General features: G+C 40.6%; 1 protein-coding gene and 1 long non-coding RNA gene across 5 annotated transcripts in view; one reads left to right on the forward strand and one right to left on the reverse strand.

Annotated features, from left to right (window-relative positions):
* Positions 1 to 15,597, reverse strand: part of LOC107372939 (poliovirus receptor homolog) — a 47,424-nt gene extending 31,827 nt beyond the window's left edge. For all 4 annotated transcript variants that reach the window (XR_011516195.1, XM_054746852.2, XM_054746851.2 and 1 more), the window contains exon 1: positions 15,460 to 15,597. Coding sequence is in view for 3 of the 4 variants with exons in the window: in XM_054746851.2 (XP_054602826.1) it covers positions 15,460 to 15,517 (58 nt within the window). In the remaining variant the exon portion in view is untranslated. The remainder of the gene's footprint in view (positions 1 to 15,459) is intronic.
* A 148-nt stretch (positions 15,598 to 15,745) lies between these two features.
* Positions 15,746 to 18,930, forward strand: LOC129164943 (uncharacterized). Its single transcript, XR_008564413.2, has 5 exons — positions 15,746 to 15,881; positions 16,065 to 16,158; positions 16,280 to 17,727; positions 18,244 to 18,391; positions 18,518 to 18,930. It is a non-coding gene; the product is annotated as an uncharacterized lncRNA (long non-coding RNA).
* Positions 18,931 to 20,906: the final 1,976 nt, after the last annotated feature.

Genomic DNA, 20,906 nt, shown 5'->3' on the forward strand with positions numbered 1-20,906 from the left:
GTGCGCGCTCGGCAGCCTCTGCGCGCTCGGTTCCTAATTCCGCTCGCTCGGCTGTGAGGAGTTTTGGCACTCTGGAGGCGTGGCCTGTGGCAGATCTTCCCTATCCTCTGATTGGTTAGTTTACCCCGCACTTTACTCTCTAGCTATCTATATAAAAAAATCTGATATTCAGCAGTTGCTGGCATAGCTCAGCTGGGAGAGCGGGTGACTCTCGGCCCGGAGGATCCAGATTCGAGTCCGGGCAAGGAAAATGCAGTAGATGTCATGTTAATTTTTCTTAATTTCAGGTATTTTACAGTTGTGACCGTTCAACTGTTATTAAACGTCCGAATGTTTGCTGGGCAGTGTTTTAAAAAGTGCACATAAGCTAGATGGTTTTAACCATATAAAATTCCATTTTTGGTGATACTGGAAAAATACATACTGAAATAAAACTACTGGTTGAAAACTTTATGACTGTGGTTGTACAATATATGACTCACTAATAAAGAGAGAGAGAGAGAGAGAGAGAGAGAGAGAGAGAGAGAGAGAGAGAGAGAGAGAGAGAGAGAGAGAGAGAGAGAGAGAGAGAGAGAGAGAGAGAGAGAGAGAGAGAGAGAGAGAGAGAGAGAGAGAGAGAGAGAGAGAGAGAGAGAGAGAGAGAGAGAGAGAGAGAGAGAGAGAAGTTCTTGCCTCATTAATGTATTGTTTATTTTTTTCAGTATTTAATTGACAAATTATCCTTTCAAATAATTAATTGATGAGTTACATAATTGTCCATTTAGAATTGTTGAATGGACTGAGTAAAGTTTGGTGCACTTTATATATTTCAAAACATGTTTTTTTTTTAATGATGCATATAAATAATTTAAATGTTAATTTAATGAAATATTTCTATTTTTTCATTACCTCACCCTTGTTTTGACAAAAACGGAACCTTGCTGGATAATATCATGGAGAAACTATTTGTTCACAGTACATGGCTCAGTGAGGATCTGTGTAAAGGAGGAGATGCTCAGAAATCTGTCTGCAGATTGTTACAACCCAGACTGGAAGTGGTGGGCTGTAATAAGAAAGGAGACCAAACAGAGGAGTGGGGGTTCAACAACTGATTTATTTAACAAAAGTAAGGATTTACTAAAGCAAGTTAGTGAACAGAAAATGGCCAGTGAGGACTCTCCACCACACAGGAGAGACCCAGTGAAAGCAGAAAAACAGTAGGCTTTGTAGGCAAGGTGCCTCCAAGGCTGCTTAACGAGCTGCCTACAACAGAAGAAAAACACAATTAAACACAAATGAAAACCCAATGAGACTGTGGGGGCATCACAACACGTTCAGGACTACCCAAACACCAGTAATTCTTGACTGCACTGATCTGCTTTAGTAAATCCTTACTTTGGTTAAATAAATCAGTTGTTGAACCCCCACTCCTCTGTTTGGTCTCCTTTCTTATTACAGCCCACCAATTCCAGTCTGGGTTGTAACAATCTGCAGACAGATTTCTGAGCATCTCCTCCTTTGGTATACAGATCCTCACTGAGCCAAGTACTGTGAACAAATAGTTTCTCCGTGATATTATCCAGCAAGGTCTTGTTTTTGTCAAAACAAGGGTGAGGTAATGAAAAAATAGAAATATTTCAATAAATTAACATTAAAATTATTTATATGCATAATAAAAAAAACATGTTTTGAAATATATAAAGTGCACCAAACTTGACTCAGTCCATTCAACAATTCTAAATGGACAATTATGTAACTCATCAATTAATTATTTGAAAGGATAATTTGTCAATTAAATGCTGAAAAAAATAAACAATACATTAATGAGGCAAGAACTTTTTAAACTTGAACATACCTACACCCACAAGTCTATTTTTACCTGGTTTAAACCATCTAGCTTATGTGCACTTTTTAAAACACTGCCCAGCAAACATTCGGACATTTAATGACAGTTGAACGGTCACAACTGTAAAATAATATCACAGGAATTAGGAAAGAATAATATGACATCAACTCTATGTTAATTGGCCGGACTCGAACCTGGATCCTCCAGAGTGAGAGTCACCCGCTCTCCCAGCTGAGCTATGCCAGCAACTGCTAAATATCAGATTTTTTTATATAGATAGCTAGAGAGTAAAGTGCGGGGTAAACTAACCAATCAGAGGATAGGGAAGATCTACCACAGGCCACGCCTCCAGAGTGCCAAAACTCCTCACAGCCGAGCGAGCGGAATTAGGAACCGAGCGCGCAGAGGCTGCCGAGCGCGCAGAGAGGCTGCCGCGCGCGCACGTTTTCCTCTGCCGTGTGCTCGTTGGCAACGCGCGCACGCAGGTTTGTCACTTGTGCACATCCTTGTGCGCTCACAGACACAGTTTGCTCCCTCTCAGTGCACAAATGACCTCTCGCCATGTATATTTTCGCTCGCGAGTCCTGTTCACGCGCGCGCTGCCATGTATATTTTCGCTCGTGAGTCCCGTTCACACGCGCGCTGTGGACCCAATGCGCGTGCACGGGTTGTGACACGGGTCTGACGCGATAAAAATCACATTCCAGTTAGAGTAAGAACAGATTTCATGGTAACTGAAGTTGAGACACTATGGTTAGAATTGCAGATTCCTCATTTAAAAGCTGTCATTATTGGATGTTGTTACAGACCACCAAATGCTCCTATATACCACTTGGATCAGATAGGAGGTATGTTGGATAAGGCATGTGATCTGAGAGAAGAAATTTTTTTCCTAGGTGACTTTAATATAGACGGAAATCAGGAAATTGTCCATTGAGGAATAAATTGTTTTCATTCACCAACATTTTTAAATCTATCACAACTCGTGCAGGCTGATACTAGAATTCAGATGAAAAGTAATGGCAAATTTTCTGCAACTTTGATTGACTTAATTTTTACCAATATGGCAAATTTATGTTCTAAAGCAGTTTCGATTCCAGTGGGCTGTAGCGACCATAATTTAATTGCGGTAACAAGGAAAACAAAGATACCTAAAAAAGGCCAATTATTTGTGTGCAGACGGATGTTTAAATATTTCAATGAAGATGACTTCATAGAAGATGTGAGGAAAATAAGTTGGACACAGGTTTTAAGTGAAGATGATCCATGCCAAGCAGTAGCAGTTTTCAATGAATTGTTCACAAAGGTGTTAAACAGACATGTTCCTATAAGGAAACGTGCTATGAGAAGGGTATCTGCTCCATGGTTGGATGAAGAATTAAAAGAATATATGAGGCAGAGGGATCAACTTAAAAATGAAGCAGTAAAAACTAATAGTCCATATAAATGGAAAGAGTATCGTAGATTACGAAACTTTGTAACTAAATTAAATAATCATAAAAAACGGTTGTATTATCAAAAAAGACTAACTGATGCAAAATCAGATAGTGCAAGATTATGGGGTACATTGAATAAAATGATGGGCAGGCATAATAGGTCAGCTCCAACTGTTTTGGATGTAGGGGGAACTTATCTCACTAAACCAACAGAAATTGCTAATTATTTAAACCAGTTTTTAACTAATAAAATTAAGTTGTTGCGAGATTCTATGGAAAATAGTCAAACCAAAAATATTTCCTATCAACTAATTAAACAAAAAATAATGTTAAATAAAAACTGCCAATTTCAATTTGATAAAGTGACTGAAGACAAGGTTAAGGATGTAGCGTTATGAAAATGCTATTTTCTGCCCTTAACAGCTGCCCCTTTAACACAGAGACAGGGTGCATGAATTGCCAAGGTCGTGCACTTGTTCTAATGTTTACATTCCAGCAGAGAAGAGAGAAGAAGGACGAAGAACGCTTTTCATTAATTAATCAAAGAACTTTATTTGTAATAAAGCTAATCAAAACAAATGTTGGTCAATAATAATCAGGTGACTGATCTGTGAAATCACCTGATTATTACTGACCAACATTTGTTTTGATTAGCTTTATTACAAATAAAGTTCTTTGATTAAATAATGAAAAGCGTTCTTCGTCCTTCTTCTGTCTTCTCTGCTGGAATGTAAACATTAGAACAAGTGCACGACCTTGGCAATTCATGCACCCTGTCTCTGTGTTAAAGGGGCAGCTGTTAAGGGCAGAAAATAGCATTTTCATAACGTTACAAGGAGATAATATTAAAAAGTAAAAATAAACCATCTGGCATAGATAATACTGATATAAAATGGTTAAAGTTAGTAATAGATTTTATTTCATGTCCTATTGTTCATATAATGAATGGAAGTTTTAAACAAGGTATTTTCCCATCTCAGTGGAAAACAGCAAAAATAATACCTTTAATTAAGAACAATAGAGAACCACTGTCTGGTCAAAACAGGCAACCAATAAGTTTGCTACCAGCCTTAAGTAAAATCATGGAAAAAATTGCATATGACAAAATTCAAGATTATTTTGAGGTAAATGAATTGAACACAAAATATCAACATGCTTACAAAACAAATCACTCAACCACTACTGCACTTATTCAAATAACTGATTATTGCTTAGAGAATATTGATAATAACAAGCTAATTGGTTCTATATTTCTTGATTTAAGTGCGGCTTTTGATGTTTTAGATCATGATATTTTATTACAAAAACTTAAACACTATGGATTTCATACATCTGCTCTTAACTGGACTAAAAGTTATCTTACTGACAGAGAATATCAATTTTATTTCAATGGCAGTTTTTCTGAAAAGGGTATGATGGAATGTGGTGTTCCACAGGGTAGTTGTTTGGGACCTCTTTTGTTTTCTATTTTTTTTAAATGATTTTCCGTGGGTGCTGCAACATGCAACTACAGCAGTATATGCAGATGACATTACTGTTTTAGCTTCAGCACATACGGAGAGCACATTGAATGAAATATTAAATAGAGAGTTAAGAACAGTCGAGCAGTGGATAACTGCTAACAAATTAGTGATTAATGCAGGAAAAACTAAATGCATGGTAGTTGGCTCCAAACATACTTTACAGTCGATGCCAAAGTTACATTTAACCCTGAGTAACAACGTAATGGAACAACTAGAAGAAGTAAAATTACTGGAAGTAATAGTTGATTGTAAATTATCATGGACAAGCCAGATTATTATGTTTTACGCAAAATGGGGAGAGGTATGGGCATAATTAAATTTTGTTGCAAATTTATACCACAATATTTACTTAAATGCCTTGTTCAATCATTAGTGCTTTCTTGTGTAGATCAAGCATCCATTATTTGTTCCAGTACAAGTGAAAATAATTTGCATAAGCTACAAGTAGCACAAAATAAAGCTGCTCGTATTGTTTTAGGCTGCCCTTACAGAACAAATGTGGGAACTATGCATGAAAAACTTGCTTGGCTTGATGTGAAGAGTAGATTGAAGTATTTCTTGGTAACAACTGTGAGGAAAATAATAATTACAAAAACACCAAAAATTATACATAGCAAATTATTGTTTTTTTCAGATAATCATACTTATAATACACGACAGATAAATGAGATGAAATGTGTTTTACCACGCAGTAGAACAACTCAAATTCAACAATATTTTTACTATAAAGCTATGCTTGCATGGAATGCATTACCTAGATTTTTAATTTTTGAAAGTAATAACATTTCTTTTCAGAAGAAACAGAAAATTTTTTAGTTTACACACTTAATTGTATAGTGACTATGAACTCTGCAAGGAAGGATTGAGAATCTGGGTTTGAGGTCGAATACTGGATATCGATGAACTATGATACGAATCAATGGACATGATGTCACCATTCTGTTATATTTTATTTTCAATCTTTAATGGTGTGATTAACTCCTTTCCCGGTATTATTAGATATTATTATTATTAGTTTATATATGTAATTTTGTTCTAGATATGTGATTTCATCTTGAGCTACTGGTATTATATGAATTAGGGATGTGTGTGCGTGAATGTGTGTGTGTGTGTGTGGGTGTATAGGGTATTATCTTATGTAAACAATTGTATGAAAATGTATGAGACCCCAGGAAGACTAGCATCTGCATTTAGGCAGAAGCTAATGGGGATCTCAATAAAACGAAACGAAACAAAAAAAAAAACATGTCAGTGATGTCTGAGGGGCTTTTACAAACACTGTATAACTAATACTCCTGGACAGGGTATGAATTACACAGAGGCTTCTGGGTAGCCCAGTTGGGGGGGGGGGTCATTTTACCTTGGCCCTCAAAATGTCTTGAAACGGCCCTGGGTGTGTGACTGAGTCTTGAAAGTGATCTGAATTTGATCAGATGTATAAATATTACATGTGTATAACTTATTGCTTTATATAGGTCAAAACATGAAGTGGAGATGAATCTACCTACATTTTACTTTTCAACACTTTGTTTTGTTTTCTTGTTTTTATTTAACTATTTTCCTGTTCTGTCTGTCTCTCATCTTCCTGCATCTCCTCTAAACTCTCCAGAAAAACTGCTGCCTGGATTCTTACTTTTTCACCTCTTTCACCAGCTCCCCCATAATTCGATCCCTGCTCCTGGATGAAAAACCGGACATTTTCATCAATACAAGATATTGCCCAGTTGCCCATATGGTTAATCCGACCTTGGTGATCAGTAACCAGAAGGTCATTCGCACGTGTACACCTCATGCAGGACTGAATCCAGGGTAAAAGGTTAACTTGCTCTCACATGTCTTTGCTTCATGACAAAAGCTTTCCGATGCGGAGAGGGCGTTTTCTGAGGTTTTGTTAAAACCAAATCTCCGCAGCTCAAAGTCAGTTCTTGAACCCACCAGAGGACGAGGGACAGCCGCCCAAGCTTCTACTAAGCTGTCCTGCCATGCCGATAGAATTGCTCCGAATAAACGCACCTGTAACCAGCTGATGCAAAACTTCTTCAGAGTTAAGCCAGATGCAAGCTCAACACTGTGTACCCTGCGACAACTTTTGGACCAGAGAGACGTTTCACTCGGGTCTTCTCTACCTGACCGAGTACCCTGAGGCTGACAACATCCTCCCTCTGACCTCCGGATCCACACAGAGGGTCGTCTAAATGGGTGAGGTAGAACACAGATTGTGTCTGATGCTGTTCTCTCTAAGAAACCATAAGTTAGCTGCAACCCAACGTTTCCACCCAGAACGCGTTTCTGTCTGAAAAAAATCTTCTGAGATATCATTCACGCATCTAAGCCTCACATTTCATTTTAGCTTTTCATTCAGACACAAGTTTTAATATCAAGCTGTTACAAATAGTCATTTATAAATAGTCATTTTCAAAATTGTTAGTAATAAATTCTTAATTTTTTTAAACCTGACTCTTCTTTGAAATGAAACAGAATGGTGTACATTTGGTTATTGAATAAGCAAAGAATCCATTAAGTCTTCTGTTTATTAAATACACTTTTGCTATTAATTTAATTATCTTAAATTAAAAATTAATCTTTGGATTAAAATATAGACCAAGCCCGTTGGCGTATGAACTTCTATCGATATATTAATATCCTAGATATGTATATATGATAGAAGCTTCATTTGCTAACTTGTTTGATCTTCTTCAGAATCTAACAAAGCTGATAGCAACCAGAGTTAATTCTAGTATGTAGTTTAACCATGCTACAGAATTTTGAGTTTTCATGAGCTGTATGCCAAAATCATCAATATTAGAAACAATAAAAGGCTTGAACTACTTCAGTTGTGTGTAATGAATCTAATATATATGAAAGTCTAATGTTTATCAGTACATTACAGACAATAATGAACTTTATCACAAAAAGCAATTTTTTTTAGAAGGACCTGTACTTTGACGTGACAAGCTTGAGCAGGGAAGTTTGGGAGATTGTTTTGACCGCAGACGGACTGGTTGGCAGGAGGGTGGCGATGGCGTCTGCTGGCAAAAGGGGTCGGAAAAATGTGGGTTTGATCATGGGTGGCAATACTCCAGTAGTGGCGGTTGAGCACGACTGTTCCGTGAGTGGGTCAGCTTTGGGTGAGTGGGGAGACCCCAACGATTCAGGAGAGGAATATATGGTTCTGGAGTTAAAGGAGAAAAGGAGAGATAAGCGCAAAAGGGGTAGTAGTAGTAGTAGTAGTAGTAGTGGCGATGGATCTGTTGTAGAAGAAAAAAACAAGAATTATATTGATGTTTAGTTCCCTTTTTCCCGAGAGTTTTAGCCGTGTTTTTTGATATAGAAAAGGCATATGATATGTTGTGGAGGGATGGGCTTTTTATTAAGTTGCACAGATTGGGTATTGGTGGAGGGATGTTCAACTGGATTCGAGATTTTCTATCTGATAGAAAGATACAGGTGCAAATTGGGACTGCGACTTCTAGTCAGTATGTGGTTGAAAATGGTACACCTCAGGGAACTGTGGTTAGCCCTCAACAATTTGTCATTATGATTAATGATGTTTTTTCTGCCGTTCCTGAGGGTATTGGAAGGTCTTTGTTCTCAGATGATGGTGCTTTATGGAAAAATGGAAGGAATATTGGGCATTTAGTGCATAAGGTTCAAGATGATATTGACCCTTTGCACTGACGTCACCTAATCACTTGGGTCCACCATGGTGGACGGCAAAAGCATGTAAACAGTGAGCGACACGATTACTAAACAATGGGAAAAGTAGAGCCTGAAATTGTTTTTGCGATCAAAACAAAAACAAAACTCCTCCAGTTTTCCTTCAACTAGTTCATGCCCAGTTCAGTTATCAGAAGAAGTAGCGCATCTAGCGGGGGCTCATAGAGAGCGGTATGTTAACTAGCTTACCAACGTTAGCTTACGTTCTCTCTGCAGCTGTTCACCGATGTAAACATGTTGCTGACTTTGCCTAAATTCACCCCTCTGGATTTATAACATTATGTTGTAAACAGTGTTTCACTTCACACAAAAGCTGATTTTTAAAAAGTCCGGATCCCTACCAGCTTCTGTTGCTGGTGGTGTTACCGGGTTCAGCTGCTGCTCTCACACCGGAATGAGAAGATTTCTGAACGCCGACGCTCATTTAAATAAATAAAAAACGTAATTTTAACACACGTAATCATATATCGGAGCTTTAATATTGTTAATGATTGTCTCGCTTTACACTACAGTGGACGGAGCGCAGCCTCCGTGGTGAAATACCCATCCATCAGGATTATAAATAACTTGTATAAACACATCACATTTATCTCTGTCCCTGTCTTCCTCGTGAAATTAATCAACGTTAATCTTACCCGGTATAAACATGTTCGCTGCAAATCTGAGGCCTGCTAGTCCGCTTGATTGATTGATTGCTGCAGTTCATCTCCGTCCTCAGTCTCCATCAGTTATTAAAAAGAAAAAACGAGTTGAGTTTATGTCCTCGTCTCTTAGTGCAGCCAATCATGCAGCAAGCTAAAACCATTTTACTGGACGGTTTTGTTACTTTTTGCAAGTTTAGAAAAGAAGCAGATGAGACAGCATGTCTGATAAGTTAGTTTTTCATCTGATAATATTAGAACATGTCAGTAATGTCTGAGGGGCTTTTATAAACACTGTATAACTAATACTCCTGGAGAGGGTATGAATTACACATTTTGCCTTGGCCCTCAAAATGTCTTGGAACGGCCCTGGGTGTGTGACTTAGTTTTGAAAGTGATCTGAATTGTATCAGATGTATAAATATTACATGTGTATAACTTATTGCTTTATACAGGTCAAAACATGAAGTGGAGATAAATCTACCTACATTTTACTTTTCAACACTTTGTTTTGTTTTCTTGTTTTTATTTAACTATTTTCCTGTCCTGTCTGTCTTTCATCTTCCTGCATCTCCTCTAAAATCTCCAGAAAAACTGCTGCCTGGATTCTTACTTTTTCACCTCTTTCACCAGCTCCCCCATAATTCGATCCCTGCTCCTGGATGAAAAACCGGACATTTTCATCAATACAAGACCCCCCCCCCCCCCCCCCCCCCCCCCCCCCCCCCCGACGCCCGGACAGACAGTGAAAAGCGGACATGTCCGGGGAAAAGAGGACGTACGGTCACCCTAGTTTAATATAAAGTGGGAGATTACAGATACAGTATTTTGCTTGTGCCCTTGCTGCCCTGGGCAATTGCCCAGTTGCCCATATGGTTAATCCGACCTTGGTGATCAGTAACCAGAAGGTCATTCGCACGTGTACACCTCATGCAGGACTGAATCCAGGGTAAAAGGTTAACTTGCTCTCACATGTCTTTGCTTCATGACAAAAGCTTTCCGATGCGGAGAGGGCGTTTTCTGAGGTTTTGTTAAAACCAAATCTCCGCAACTCAAAGTCAGTTCTTGAACCCACCAGAGGACGAGGGACAGCCGCCCAAGCTTCTACTAAGCTGTTCTTCCATGCCGATAGAATTGCTCCGAATAAACGCACCTGTAACCAGCTGATGCAAAACTTCTTCAGAGTTAAGCCAGATGCAAGCTCAACACTGTGTACCCTGCGACAACTTTTGGACCAGAGAGACGGTTTCACTCGGGTCTTCTCTACCTGACCGAGTACCCTGAGGCTGACAACATCCTCCCTCTGACCTCCGGATCCACACAGAGGGTCGTCTAAATGGGTGAGGTAGAACACAGACTGTGTCTGATGCTGTTCTCTCTAAGAAACCATAAGTTAGCTGCAACCCAACGTTTCCACCCAGAACACGTTTCTGTCTGAAAAAAATCTTCTGAGATATCATTCACGCATCTAAGCCTCACATTTCATTTTAGCTTTTCATTCAGACACAAGTTTTAATATCAAGCTGTTACACATAGTCATTTATAAATAGTAATTTTCAAAATTGTTAGTAATAAATTCTTATTTATTTTAAACCTGACTCTTCTTTGAAATGAAACACAGAATGGTGTACATTTGGTTATTGAATAAGCAAAGAATCCATTAAGTCTTCTGTTTAATAAATACACTTTTGCTATTAATTTAATTATCTTAAATTAAAAATTAATCTTTGGATTAAAATATAGACCAAGCCCGTTGGCGTATGAACTTCTATCGATATATTAATATCCTAGATATGTATATATGATAGAAGCTTCATTTGCTAACTTGTTTGATCTTCTTCAGAATCTAACAAAGCTGATAGCAACCAGAGTTAATTCTAGTATGTAGTTTAACCATGCTACAGAATTTTGAGTTTTCATGAGCTGTATGCCAAAATCATCAATAATAGAAACAATAAAAGGCTTGAACTACTTCAGTTGTGTGTAATGAATCTAATATATATGAAAGTCTAATGTTTATCAGTACATTACAGACAATAATGAACTTTATCACAAAAAGCAATTTTTTTAGAAGGACCTGTACTTTGACGTGACAAGCTTGAGCAGGGAAGTTTGGGAGATTGTTTTGACCGCAGACGGACTGGTTGGCAGGAGGGTGGCGATGGCGTCTGCTGGCAAAAGGGGTCGGAAAAATGTGGGTTTGATCATGGGTGGCAATACTCCAGTAGTGGCGGTTGAGCACGACTGTTCCGTGAGTGGGTCAGCTTTGGGTGAGTGGGGAGACCCCAACGATTCAGGAGAGGAATATATGGTTCTGGAGTTAAAGGAGAAAAGGAGAGATAAGCGCAAAAGGGGTAGTAGTAGTAGTAGTAGTAGTGGCGATGGATCTGTTGTAGAAGAAAAAAACAAGAATTATATTGATGTTTAGTTCCCTTTTTCCCGAGAGTTTTAGCCGTGTTTTTTGATATAGAAAAGGCATATGATATGTTGTGGAGGGATGGGCTTTTTATTAAGTTGCACAGATTGGGTATTGGTGGAGGGATGTTCAACTGGATTCGAGATTTTCTATCTGATAGAACAGGGATTCCCAAAGTGTGGTGCGTGCACCCCCAGGGGTGCGCGAGCTGCCGCTAGGGGGTGCGCGAGGTGAAAAGTGTAATGGCTGCGGAGCCCAGAGAAGTCTGTCATATGTCACCATTAGCTTAGAAACTCATTTGTGGGTGGGCCAAAGAAAAAGTTAGTGGGCACAATAAATGTAATTGAAAACAAGTATATTTTTGCACGTGTCCTCCACATGTGCCCTAGCTTCATAATAACAATGCGCCGAGCTTCAGCACTCTGGCCTGCGCACGCCGATATGTTCCGTATTTGATCATTTTTAACGGTGTTGGAGAAATTTGAAGGTGGTGAGTCATTCTGGCAGATTGTAATTAACACCCTGTCTCATGCAGGTGTTCTGACATTGTAAACCTCACACACAGAACATTGTGGATGTAACAAAATAACAAGAAATGCTTCCCATTCAGGCTATTAACAACGCGCTGAAGATCTGAAGTTCAGAGTGCGTCTGTCAGAGGTCAGACGTGTTCCAGCGGAACCACGGCTCACGGGTGCACAAGTGAGCACATCTGGGCTGGGCAGAAGTCATTTTACAACATTGGTTTAAATAGCGCCAATAACGAGACGCGGTGACTTGAGCGGCTGTGCCGCGCGCATGCACACACACACACACACACACACACACACAGAGATTCAATAAGCGTGCACGCTGCTTTAACTCCGGCGCGCCGTCAGACTGAAGGCAGAAATGAACGCTCCCTCCACCGTGATAAAAACTTTTAAGAGGTTTTATAACAATATTTTTCATTCAAGGTCAAATTAAGGTATTAATTTCTATTTTGGGATGAGTTGGGTCCGCTCCAGCCAGTGACTCCTCATGAACCTGACCACAAGTCCTGTTACTGCAGCATTTGTTATTCCAGTCCGCGTGGCAGCGGATCGCAGATTCAGCCTCACCGTAAAACAGCAATAAGTCAGTCTGAGGTAAAAGTGAACATCATGGCGATATCTTTTCCCCTATTGACATTTGATTAGGCACAAGTAGGTGATCAGCTCAGATTTATGCAGAGCAGAAGGAAGGAGAGCGCTCTGGCCGCACAGGTTAAACGTTCCTACTTTAAGAAAACCGTTAAATTGCATTGTTTATGTGCTACCTGGGCACTCTAAATATTTATTTAAAATGAAATCAAAGGAAATTGTAATGGTATTGAATGTTTATTAATTACCATTTAAAAAATGAAAGTGATGGGGAATTTGTTTAACCCTGTCTGTTTAGCTTGACATCTGATATATATATATATATATATATATATATATATATATATTTATATTTATATATATATAGCCATGCCCTGATGTGGGGGCGGCGGGGGGGGGGGCGACATGGTCGTGACATAGAAGGGGGTGCGCGGCCAAATAAGTTTGGGAACCACTGTGATAGAAAGATACAGGTGCAAATTGGGACTGCGACTTCTAGTCAGTATGTGCTTGAAAATGGTACACCTCAGGGAACTGTGGTTAGCCCTCAACTATTTGTCATTATGATTAATGATGTTTTTTCTGCAGTTCCTGAGGGTATTGGAAGGTCTTTGTGCTCAGATGATGGCGCTTTATGGAAAAACGGAAGGAATATTGGGCATTTAGTGCATAAGGTTCAAGATTATATTGACCCTTTGCACTGACATCACCTAATCACTTGGGTCCACCATGGTGGACAGCAAAAGCATGTAAACAGTGAGCGACACGATTACTAAACAATGGGAAAAGTAGAGCCTGAAATTGTTTTTGCAATCAAAACAAAAACAAAACTCCTCCAGTTTTCCTTCAACTAGTTCATGCCCAGTTCAGTTATCAGAAGAAGTAGCGCATCTAGCGGGGGCTCATAGAGAGCGGTATGTTAACTAGCTTACCAACGTTAGTTTACGTTCTCTCTGCAGCTGTTCACCGATGTAAACATGTTGCTGACTTTGCCTAAATTCACCCCTCTGGATTTATAACATTTTGTTGTAAACAGTGTTTCACTTTACACAAAAGCTGATTTTTAAAAAGTCCTGATCCCTACCAGCTTCTGTTGCTGGTGGTGTTACCGGGTTCAGCTGCTGCTCTCACACCGGAATGAGAAGATTTCTGAACGCCGACGCTCATATAAATAAATAAAAAACGTAATTTTAACACATGTAATCATACATCGGAGCTTTAATATTGTTAATGATTGTCTCGCTTTACACTACAGTGGACGGAGCGCAGCCACCATGGTGAATCACCCATCCATCAGGATTATCAATAACTTGTATAAACACATCACATTTATCCCTGTCCCTGTCTTCCTTGTGAAATAAATTAACGTTACTCTTACCCGGTAAAAACATGTTCGCCACAAATCTGAGGCCTGCTAGTCCGCTTGATTGATTGATCGCTGCAGTTCATCTCCGTCCTCAGTCTCCATCAAAGTTATTAAAAAGAAAAAAACGAGTTGAGTTTACTCCTTTTCTCTTAGTGCAGCCAACCACGCAGCAAGCTAAAACCATTTTACTGTCAAATCAACTAAATAAAAGCGATAAAAGGCTACAATCTGGCTTGTTTTGACTACCTTCACTGGAGTTTCTATGGGTGTAAATGGTCTTTTTGACGTCCATCATGGTGAAGGGGGCGGTCACATGAGTGGTGTGACGTCACGTGCCACGAGACGTGTCACGTCACGTCACGTCAAGGGTCAATAAACGTTGTGGTTGAGTGGGGGTTTGAATGGGGATTCTGGTTTTCAGTGGAAAAAACAAAAATTATGTTTTTCACAAATAGGGTAGTAAGTGACACTTTGAAATTGCATAAGTATGATAAGGATATTGAAAAAGAGAGTTATTTTAAGTATTTAGGTGTTATATTTGATGAACGCCTGACATGGAAGGGGCATATTGAAAGGATAGAAACAAAATGCAAGAAAGTCATCAACGTTATGAGGTGTGTAGCTGGGAGGGAATGGGGTGCGAGCTGTTCCGCTCTGAAGAGACTTTACCAGGCATTAATTAGATCTCTCTTTGATTATGGATGTGTAGCGTATGGGTCAGCAGCTGCTTCTTTGTTGAGGCGTCCGGATGATCTGCAGTGACAGACTCTAGTGTGCTGGAGCATTTAAGACCTCCCCGGTCAATACACTACAGGTGGACATGGGGGAATTGAATCTGGATCGCAGAAGGAAACATTTATCATTGAATTGCTGGGTGCATCTTATAGTCACAATGACACATGCAATGTGACTAACAATTTCATTTAACTTGTGATTGTTTTAACTATGTGAAGCACATTGGGCTACCGTTTTGTGTATGAAATGGGGCTATATAATAAACTTGACTATATAGTGGCCACTCTGTGCCCCTGGTGCTGTTAGTGATAAAACGGAATCGGCGGTTAATTATTATTTTTATTATTATTTCATTTATTTATTCACTTCAGACCATTCAAACAAATTGAAATCAAATACAAAATACAAATTTATTATTTAGAAGGTTTAGAGATTCCTCTTTGGTCCTTAAAGGGGAACAGGGAGAAGCTCAAGGCTTTTCATTGCCCCATCCCTCAACATCTTTCCATTTCCAAAATCCAAATAAACATCTCTACAGATACATCATAAAAAAATCAATAGGCAAAACTTAAAATTTCACATTAGCAAGAAATCATATAAACACTTATACTTTTACGTCTTTAAAAAAATCCAAAATCAAAATTAGATATTTTTGACTTTGCAAACAAACCAGGCTTACCGAGGACATTTCTGCTCGACGCCATCAAGAGCACGAGCAGATTCAGCACGCGCAACATCTGGAAAACGTGTCCGAATCCGAGAAGGGTCTGGCTACACTAGACGGGTTGGGAAAGTGGCGTATTGTGGCGGTTTTGGCTTGACATGCTGGCTGTGTCTCAATTCAGGGTCTGCATCCTACCTCAGCCGGATTCTTCGGCCGGTTACGTCACAGCGCCGCGACTCGGCCTGTCCCAATTCGAAGACTCCTTCAAATGCGGTCGACGAATGCGGCCTTCTTTTCGCCTGAATGAAGGATGGGTCGGGTGTATCCTTCAATAGGTAGCATTTCCCAAGATGCCTTGCGGGCCGGCCGGCAGAAAAACTTAAAAACAATGGCGGACAGTGAAGCGGGAGCTGTCGGAGAGGATTGCGCTTATAAATGTAAGTATAAACTTGAAAACTGTCAGTTTAAGGACTTTTTGTGATACATGAACGTTATTTTAGTTAGAAATGTTACAGTAAAAGTGCTTGTATTGCGGTCTCGGCTCGTATGTTCGGCCGCGCTCGGTGTCGTACTTCTCCCACTACGTTTCCCCCTGATTTTAATAGAAGTTTGTATTTTAGGACCAAAAGAGAAAACCAGGGAATTTATTAAGCTTAGGGCGGAGATGGACCACATGATCACCGGAGCAAAGTATTCGGCGGCTGTGGCATGGAGGTACAATAACATCTCATATTTTAAAAACTCGTTTGAGTATATTTTTTTCTGCGAAAACATGAAAGGAATAACCCGTTGTCCTCTTTTCTCTTCCTGTTTCTTTTCTTACATGTTTGTTAAGACTATTCTGGAGAAAATGGGCATCCAGGGGAAGGTGCCAGCGATGAGCTTCTGGAGCTGATCTGGGAGGACATGAGGCTGCAGAGCAGCAGAGAGCACAGGAGAGAAGGAAGAACTTTGACAGCTTTTTACTTTGCTAGAAAAAAATGGTTAATGAAGATTAAACATGTACATGTAAAAGAAATATCTAAATAAAATCAGTTCTGCATTAAACTCTTGAATTTTATTTTTGTTTACAAATGAGAATTGTTTAGGGTATCCGCTGGGTCTTGAAAAGTCTTAAAAGGTGATAAATCGGTTTTGGTCAAAGTAAGACCCTTAGAAAGTATTAAAAACTATTATCACATCTTTGCTCAGGCTCAGCTAGTCTAAAGTATTTTCTCTGAATTAGCTCTCCAACAGTCAAGGAAATGATTAACCCCCAGAGACCCACGGTTGTAGTATTACAACATCAGATTTAAGTCTACAAAAATAAACCTTCCCCATTTTTTTTCTTTTTAAAACCACATTTACATTGCTAATAGGTCCTATTGTTCAGTTCTGCAACACTATTGGCTGTTAAAATGTGTAAATAGGCCCGTTTATCTGGCCTCCTAGAACAACATGTGAAAGGTTAAAAAATATTTTGCAGTTGTTTTCTAAATTTGGGTTTCTGGGGGTTAAAAAGCTAAATAAAACGTCGAGCTCCATCGTTTAAGGTTCCTTCTGCCTTCTGCCCATCGGTTCCACGGTTGCTAGGCGACGGAACGTTCGCCGAGGGAGTTCATGAAGGCTAGGCCTGTCCAAATTCACAGCCGTTAACATCCGGTCTACCCGGCCGACGGAGGACGCAGCCCACGTCGGCCGGGTGGGCTGGGTCCTTCGAAGGATGCAGACCCTGAATTGAGACACAGCCACTGTGAAGCTCCACAGTAACCGAAAACACGTCACCCCCACAGTAGCCGGAAGCACGTGACTAGGGTGTGTACGAATCCCCGAGCAGGATGCTTATGAGTACGGGTCCTCGTCGGTCTAGCAAGGCCGGGTCCTTGCTAGACCGGAACCCAGCGGCTCTGAATTCGGACAGTCTAGCCTTCACCTCTACGGTGGCCCGTAGGTCCCGTCACAGCCGTGGCGGCAGCTACACGCAAAGGAAAAATGCTAAAGCTAGCGAAAATCGAGCAGGAATATTGGGTGTGTCCGAATCCACAGGCAGGATGCTTATGAATACGGGTCCTCGCCGGTCTAGCAAGGCCGGGTCCTTGCTAGACCGCTAAGACCGGAACCCAGCGGCTCTGAATTCGGACAGTCTAGCCTTCACCTGTACGGTGGCCCGTAGGTCCCGTCACAGCCGTGGCGGAAGCTACACGCAAAGGAAAAATGCTAAAGCTAGCGAAAATGGAGCAGGAATATTAAGGAGCTACAGCAGCTTCACGTCCATCAGCAGCGTTTGTTCACAACCGTTTTCAGGTACAGTAATTTTGTTTATTCTAGAAGCTTTCAGGACTTACATGTTAACTTTAGATGGTTTCATGTATGTTTTAAGCTACAGAATGAACGTGTTAAACGTTTGACTGCTGCCTCTACTTCAAAAATCTCAATCTCTGCTTGAACTTGTTAAACGTACACAACACATTACTACAGAGTATTATCATGTAGGTAATTAATATAAACCAAATGCATTATAAATGTTGAATGCAGCAGGATGTTTTCTAATTTTATTTGGACCGTAGAATTTCTTATTTTGCACCAAATGAGGATAAAACGTTTTTAAAAAACAGGCTTTTTAATAAAATAGCATTGAAGTGTTTTCAATGTGCTTTTGTTTATTCAACTTAAGCCTAATAATGATTAGATCTGTCTTAAAAATGTAAATTCTCTGTAGTTTTCCCTGTTGCTTTTCTTTAAACTGAACAGAACCAGTGTACTGCAGGTTGTTTTGTTTTACATTTTTCAATAAAAAAAACTTTTTTTAATCTATTACAGGTCAGCATGCACTGTGCTGCACATCTGCCTCTGTGCTGGTGAAGTTGAGGGTCTGGAGGATGAGCCTGAGGAAGATGTGTGTGGAGGAGGTCAGTGGTGCTCTGTCCTGGAGGAGGTACCAGAAAACCACCACTACTACTGTTAACAGGCAAGTCATTTATGTAGGAACCTCTATTAAAACAATACTGTGGTTTTATTTGCTGAAGAGTCACAATTGTTATACCAGTGGATCCATAAACCATCTACTCATTTCATATTTCTGAATACATCTTAGAGATGTAACAGCCATCGTCTGAGCCAGCCCAGCAGGCCCTGTAGATGGACGATGGAGTGGACAGTGAGAGGAAGCGTCCCAAAGCTCTCTCTGCAGACCGTCCTGTATGATGTTCCTCTGGCCAGAAACGTCCAGCCACGGGTCTGCTCCAGCCCTCCATCCACGTCTGGATCCTCCTGCAGCAGATCCAGCACTGTTAAAGACTTCCTGCTCACTCAGTTTAAATAAATGATCCAGGAAGAGTCACTCAGGTTAATCCTGCTTTAACCGTACATAACTGGTCCATACTGGTTTTGATCTGTAAATAAGTTTAACCTATTATAATTAATCTTGTCTCCTTACCATCTTTTCATTTTCTGTTCATGTAACATGTTCAAAAACATCTGTAATAATAAAACTGGTGATAAAATCAATGACCAGAAAGAGTTATCAGTTAGTATTTGTTTTAATAAATGTGTTGTTCAAATATCAAACAGCTAAATAACATTAACATGATGACGTAGAAGGCTTTTCTCCCAGGAGGACCAGCCAGTAAAGCCTCTCCTGACCCTGGACACCTGCAGTCCTAAACAGAGAAAATCAGAGCACAGGTGACAAAAAGACAACACATTTTTACATTTATCCACATGAGAAGATAAAAATTATATTCTTCACACAAACTATTTTTACTTCATTAAAACGTGTCAGCTGTGTAAATCCCTGAATGTAAAACTACTTTTCACAGCAGAACTACTGTGGTTGTGTGTGTGTAAACAGCTTCACTCTTCACCTCTAAGCTTAATAAAAACGCTTCTTTGCTCCGTCGTCCTTAAAACAAATGACAAGTTTAATTCGACACACACACACACACACACCCACCAAAGGGAATAACCAGGCACGTGCAGAGGGGGGTGCGGAGGGTGCTTGAGACCCTGCCCCTTTTGTCCGAAGTGCCCTTTTCCCGGTCGTTCGTCAGATTTTACCGTACAAAACTGTTATACTATGATACAAATCGGGCACTAGGACTATGCGGAGGCAGCCGCCTCAAGCTGAAGGCTATTTTCCCTTAGACCCACCTACAAGCTCACTGATTGGCTCTGCCGCATCATACTAACGTGTGATTGGTTGTCCTTGCTGTCGCTCTACCTTGTAGCCATGGAGACGACAGACCGGTGTTTTCCCTGCGGACAGGAGTCTGCGTTCATCTACCTGTAAGTTTTTTTCTGCCTGCTTCACGTCAGCTGGATAGATTTTAATACCAGAACTTTTGTTTACATGCGTTTGAGTCCGTGGCTAGTGTGTGTGGAGCAGAGTCACGCCGGGGACACACTGGCTGCGGAAGCGCCGCGAAAATGGGACCGCCTTCATTCGGCGCCCTTGTTAAGCTATTCTATAGACCACATGGGCCGCCGAAGCGCCGCGAATCGCCTCGCGCCGGCGCTCCAGCCCGCACCGTGCAGCGATCATTTTGGTGTTGGCTCTATTTTTTTCGCGTGCCGCGGGTGAATCGCGTCAATTCTGGCAGGAAGTCAAACGTAGACATAAGAGGCAGGCCGGTAAAGTTAACAAAATAAAGCATTTCAAAATAAAATTCCGCAATAGTCAAATGTGTTCGTAAACAGACACTGCAGAAAAACCACACGAACACGCACACACATACACACACATCGAACTTGTGTGTGTGTGTGACCGCGTGAAGGGTGTGTGGTTTTGGGTGTCTTTTCACTGGAGCAAACAGGACAAAGAGGCAGAAAGTCTGAGGCAAGCAGTTAGGATGGATGACTTTAAATTAATTATGGAAGTTGAGAAACACAAGGAGCTGTACGACCCCCGAAAAACATGGTTATTTACGTACCCATTTCGGAAGAAACTGCTCGGATACAGCTGCAGAATTGGAGCGGGTTCCAAGAGATTCAACTGGCAGAAACAACTCATACCATAGGTTCACACAGACACACACACACACGCACACACACACACAAGCGCGCGCGTACAAACACTCAAACGTAGAGGAAAAGAGCTGAGAAAAGACAGAGAGGAAATGGAGGACACCAAGTGTTTAAAAGAAAAACTACAGCTGAGCCGAGGCGCGTCTGATCTGAACTGAGGAGCGGCGAGCAGCGGCCGAATTTCGTGAGCGATTCGCTTCTCGGCGCTTCGCGGCGCTTCCGCGGCCGGTGTGTCCCCAGCGTCAGGTAGCTGCATGTCTGGGACAGAAAATGAGACATGAGAGAGACTTCTCCTGAAGAGTTGCAGAAACTCAAAGAATCACGGATGTGTCTCACTCTAGATTCTCCGGGTCATAACTTCTGAATTACTAATCGAATAAAAATACTTCAAACGAGTTCTAAAAGTACATAAAACGAGCTTTCGAACGAGGTATTACATGATGTAATTCATGTTACTCCAA

This window comes from Nothobranchius furzeri, chromosome 14 (genome assembly GCF_043380555.1).
Source record: "Nothobranchius furzeri strain GRZ-AD chromosome 14, NfurGRZ-RIMD1, whole genome shotgun sequence".
NCBI lineage: Eukaryota > Metazoa > Chordata > Actinopteri > Cyprinodontiformes > Nothobranchiidae > Nothobranchius > Nothobranchius furzeri.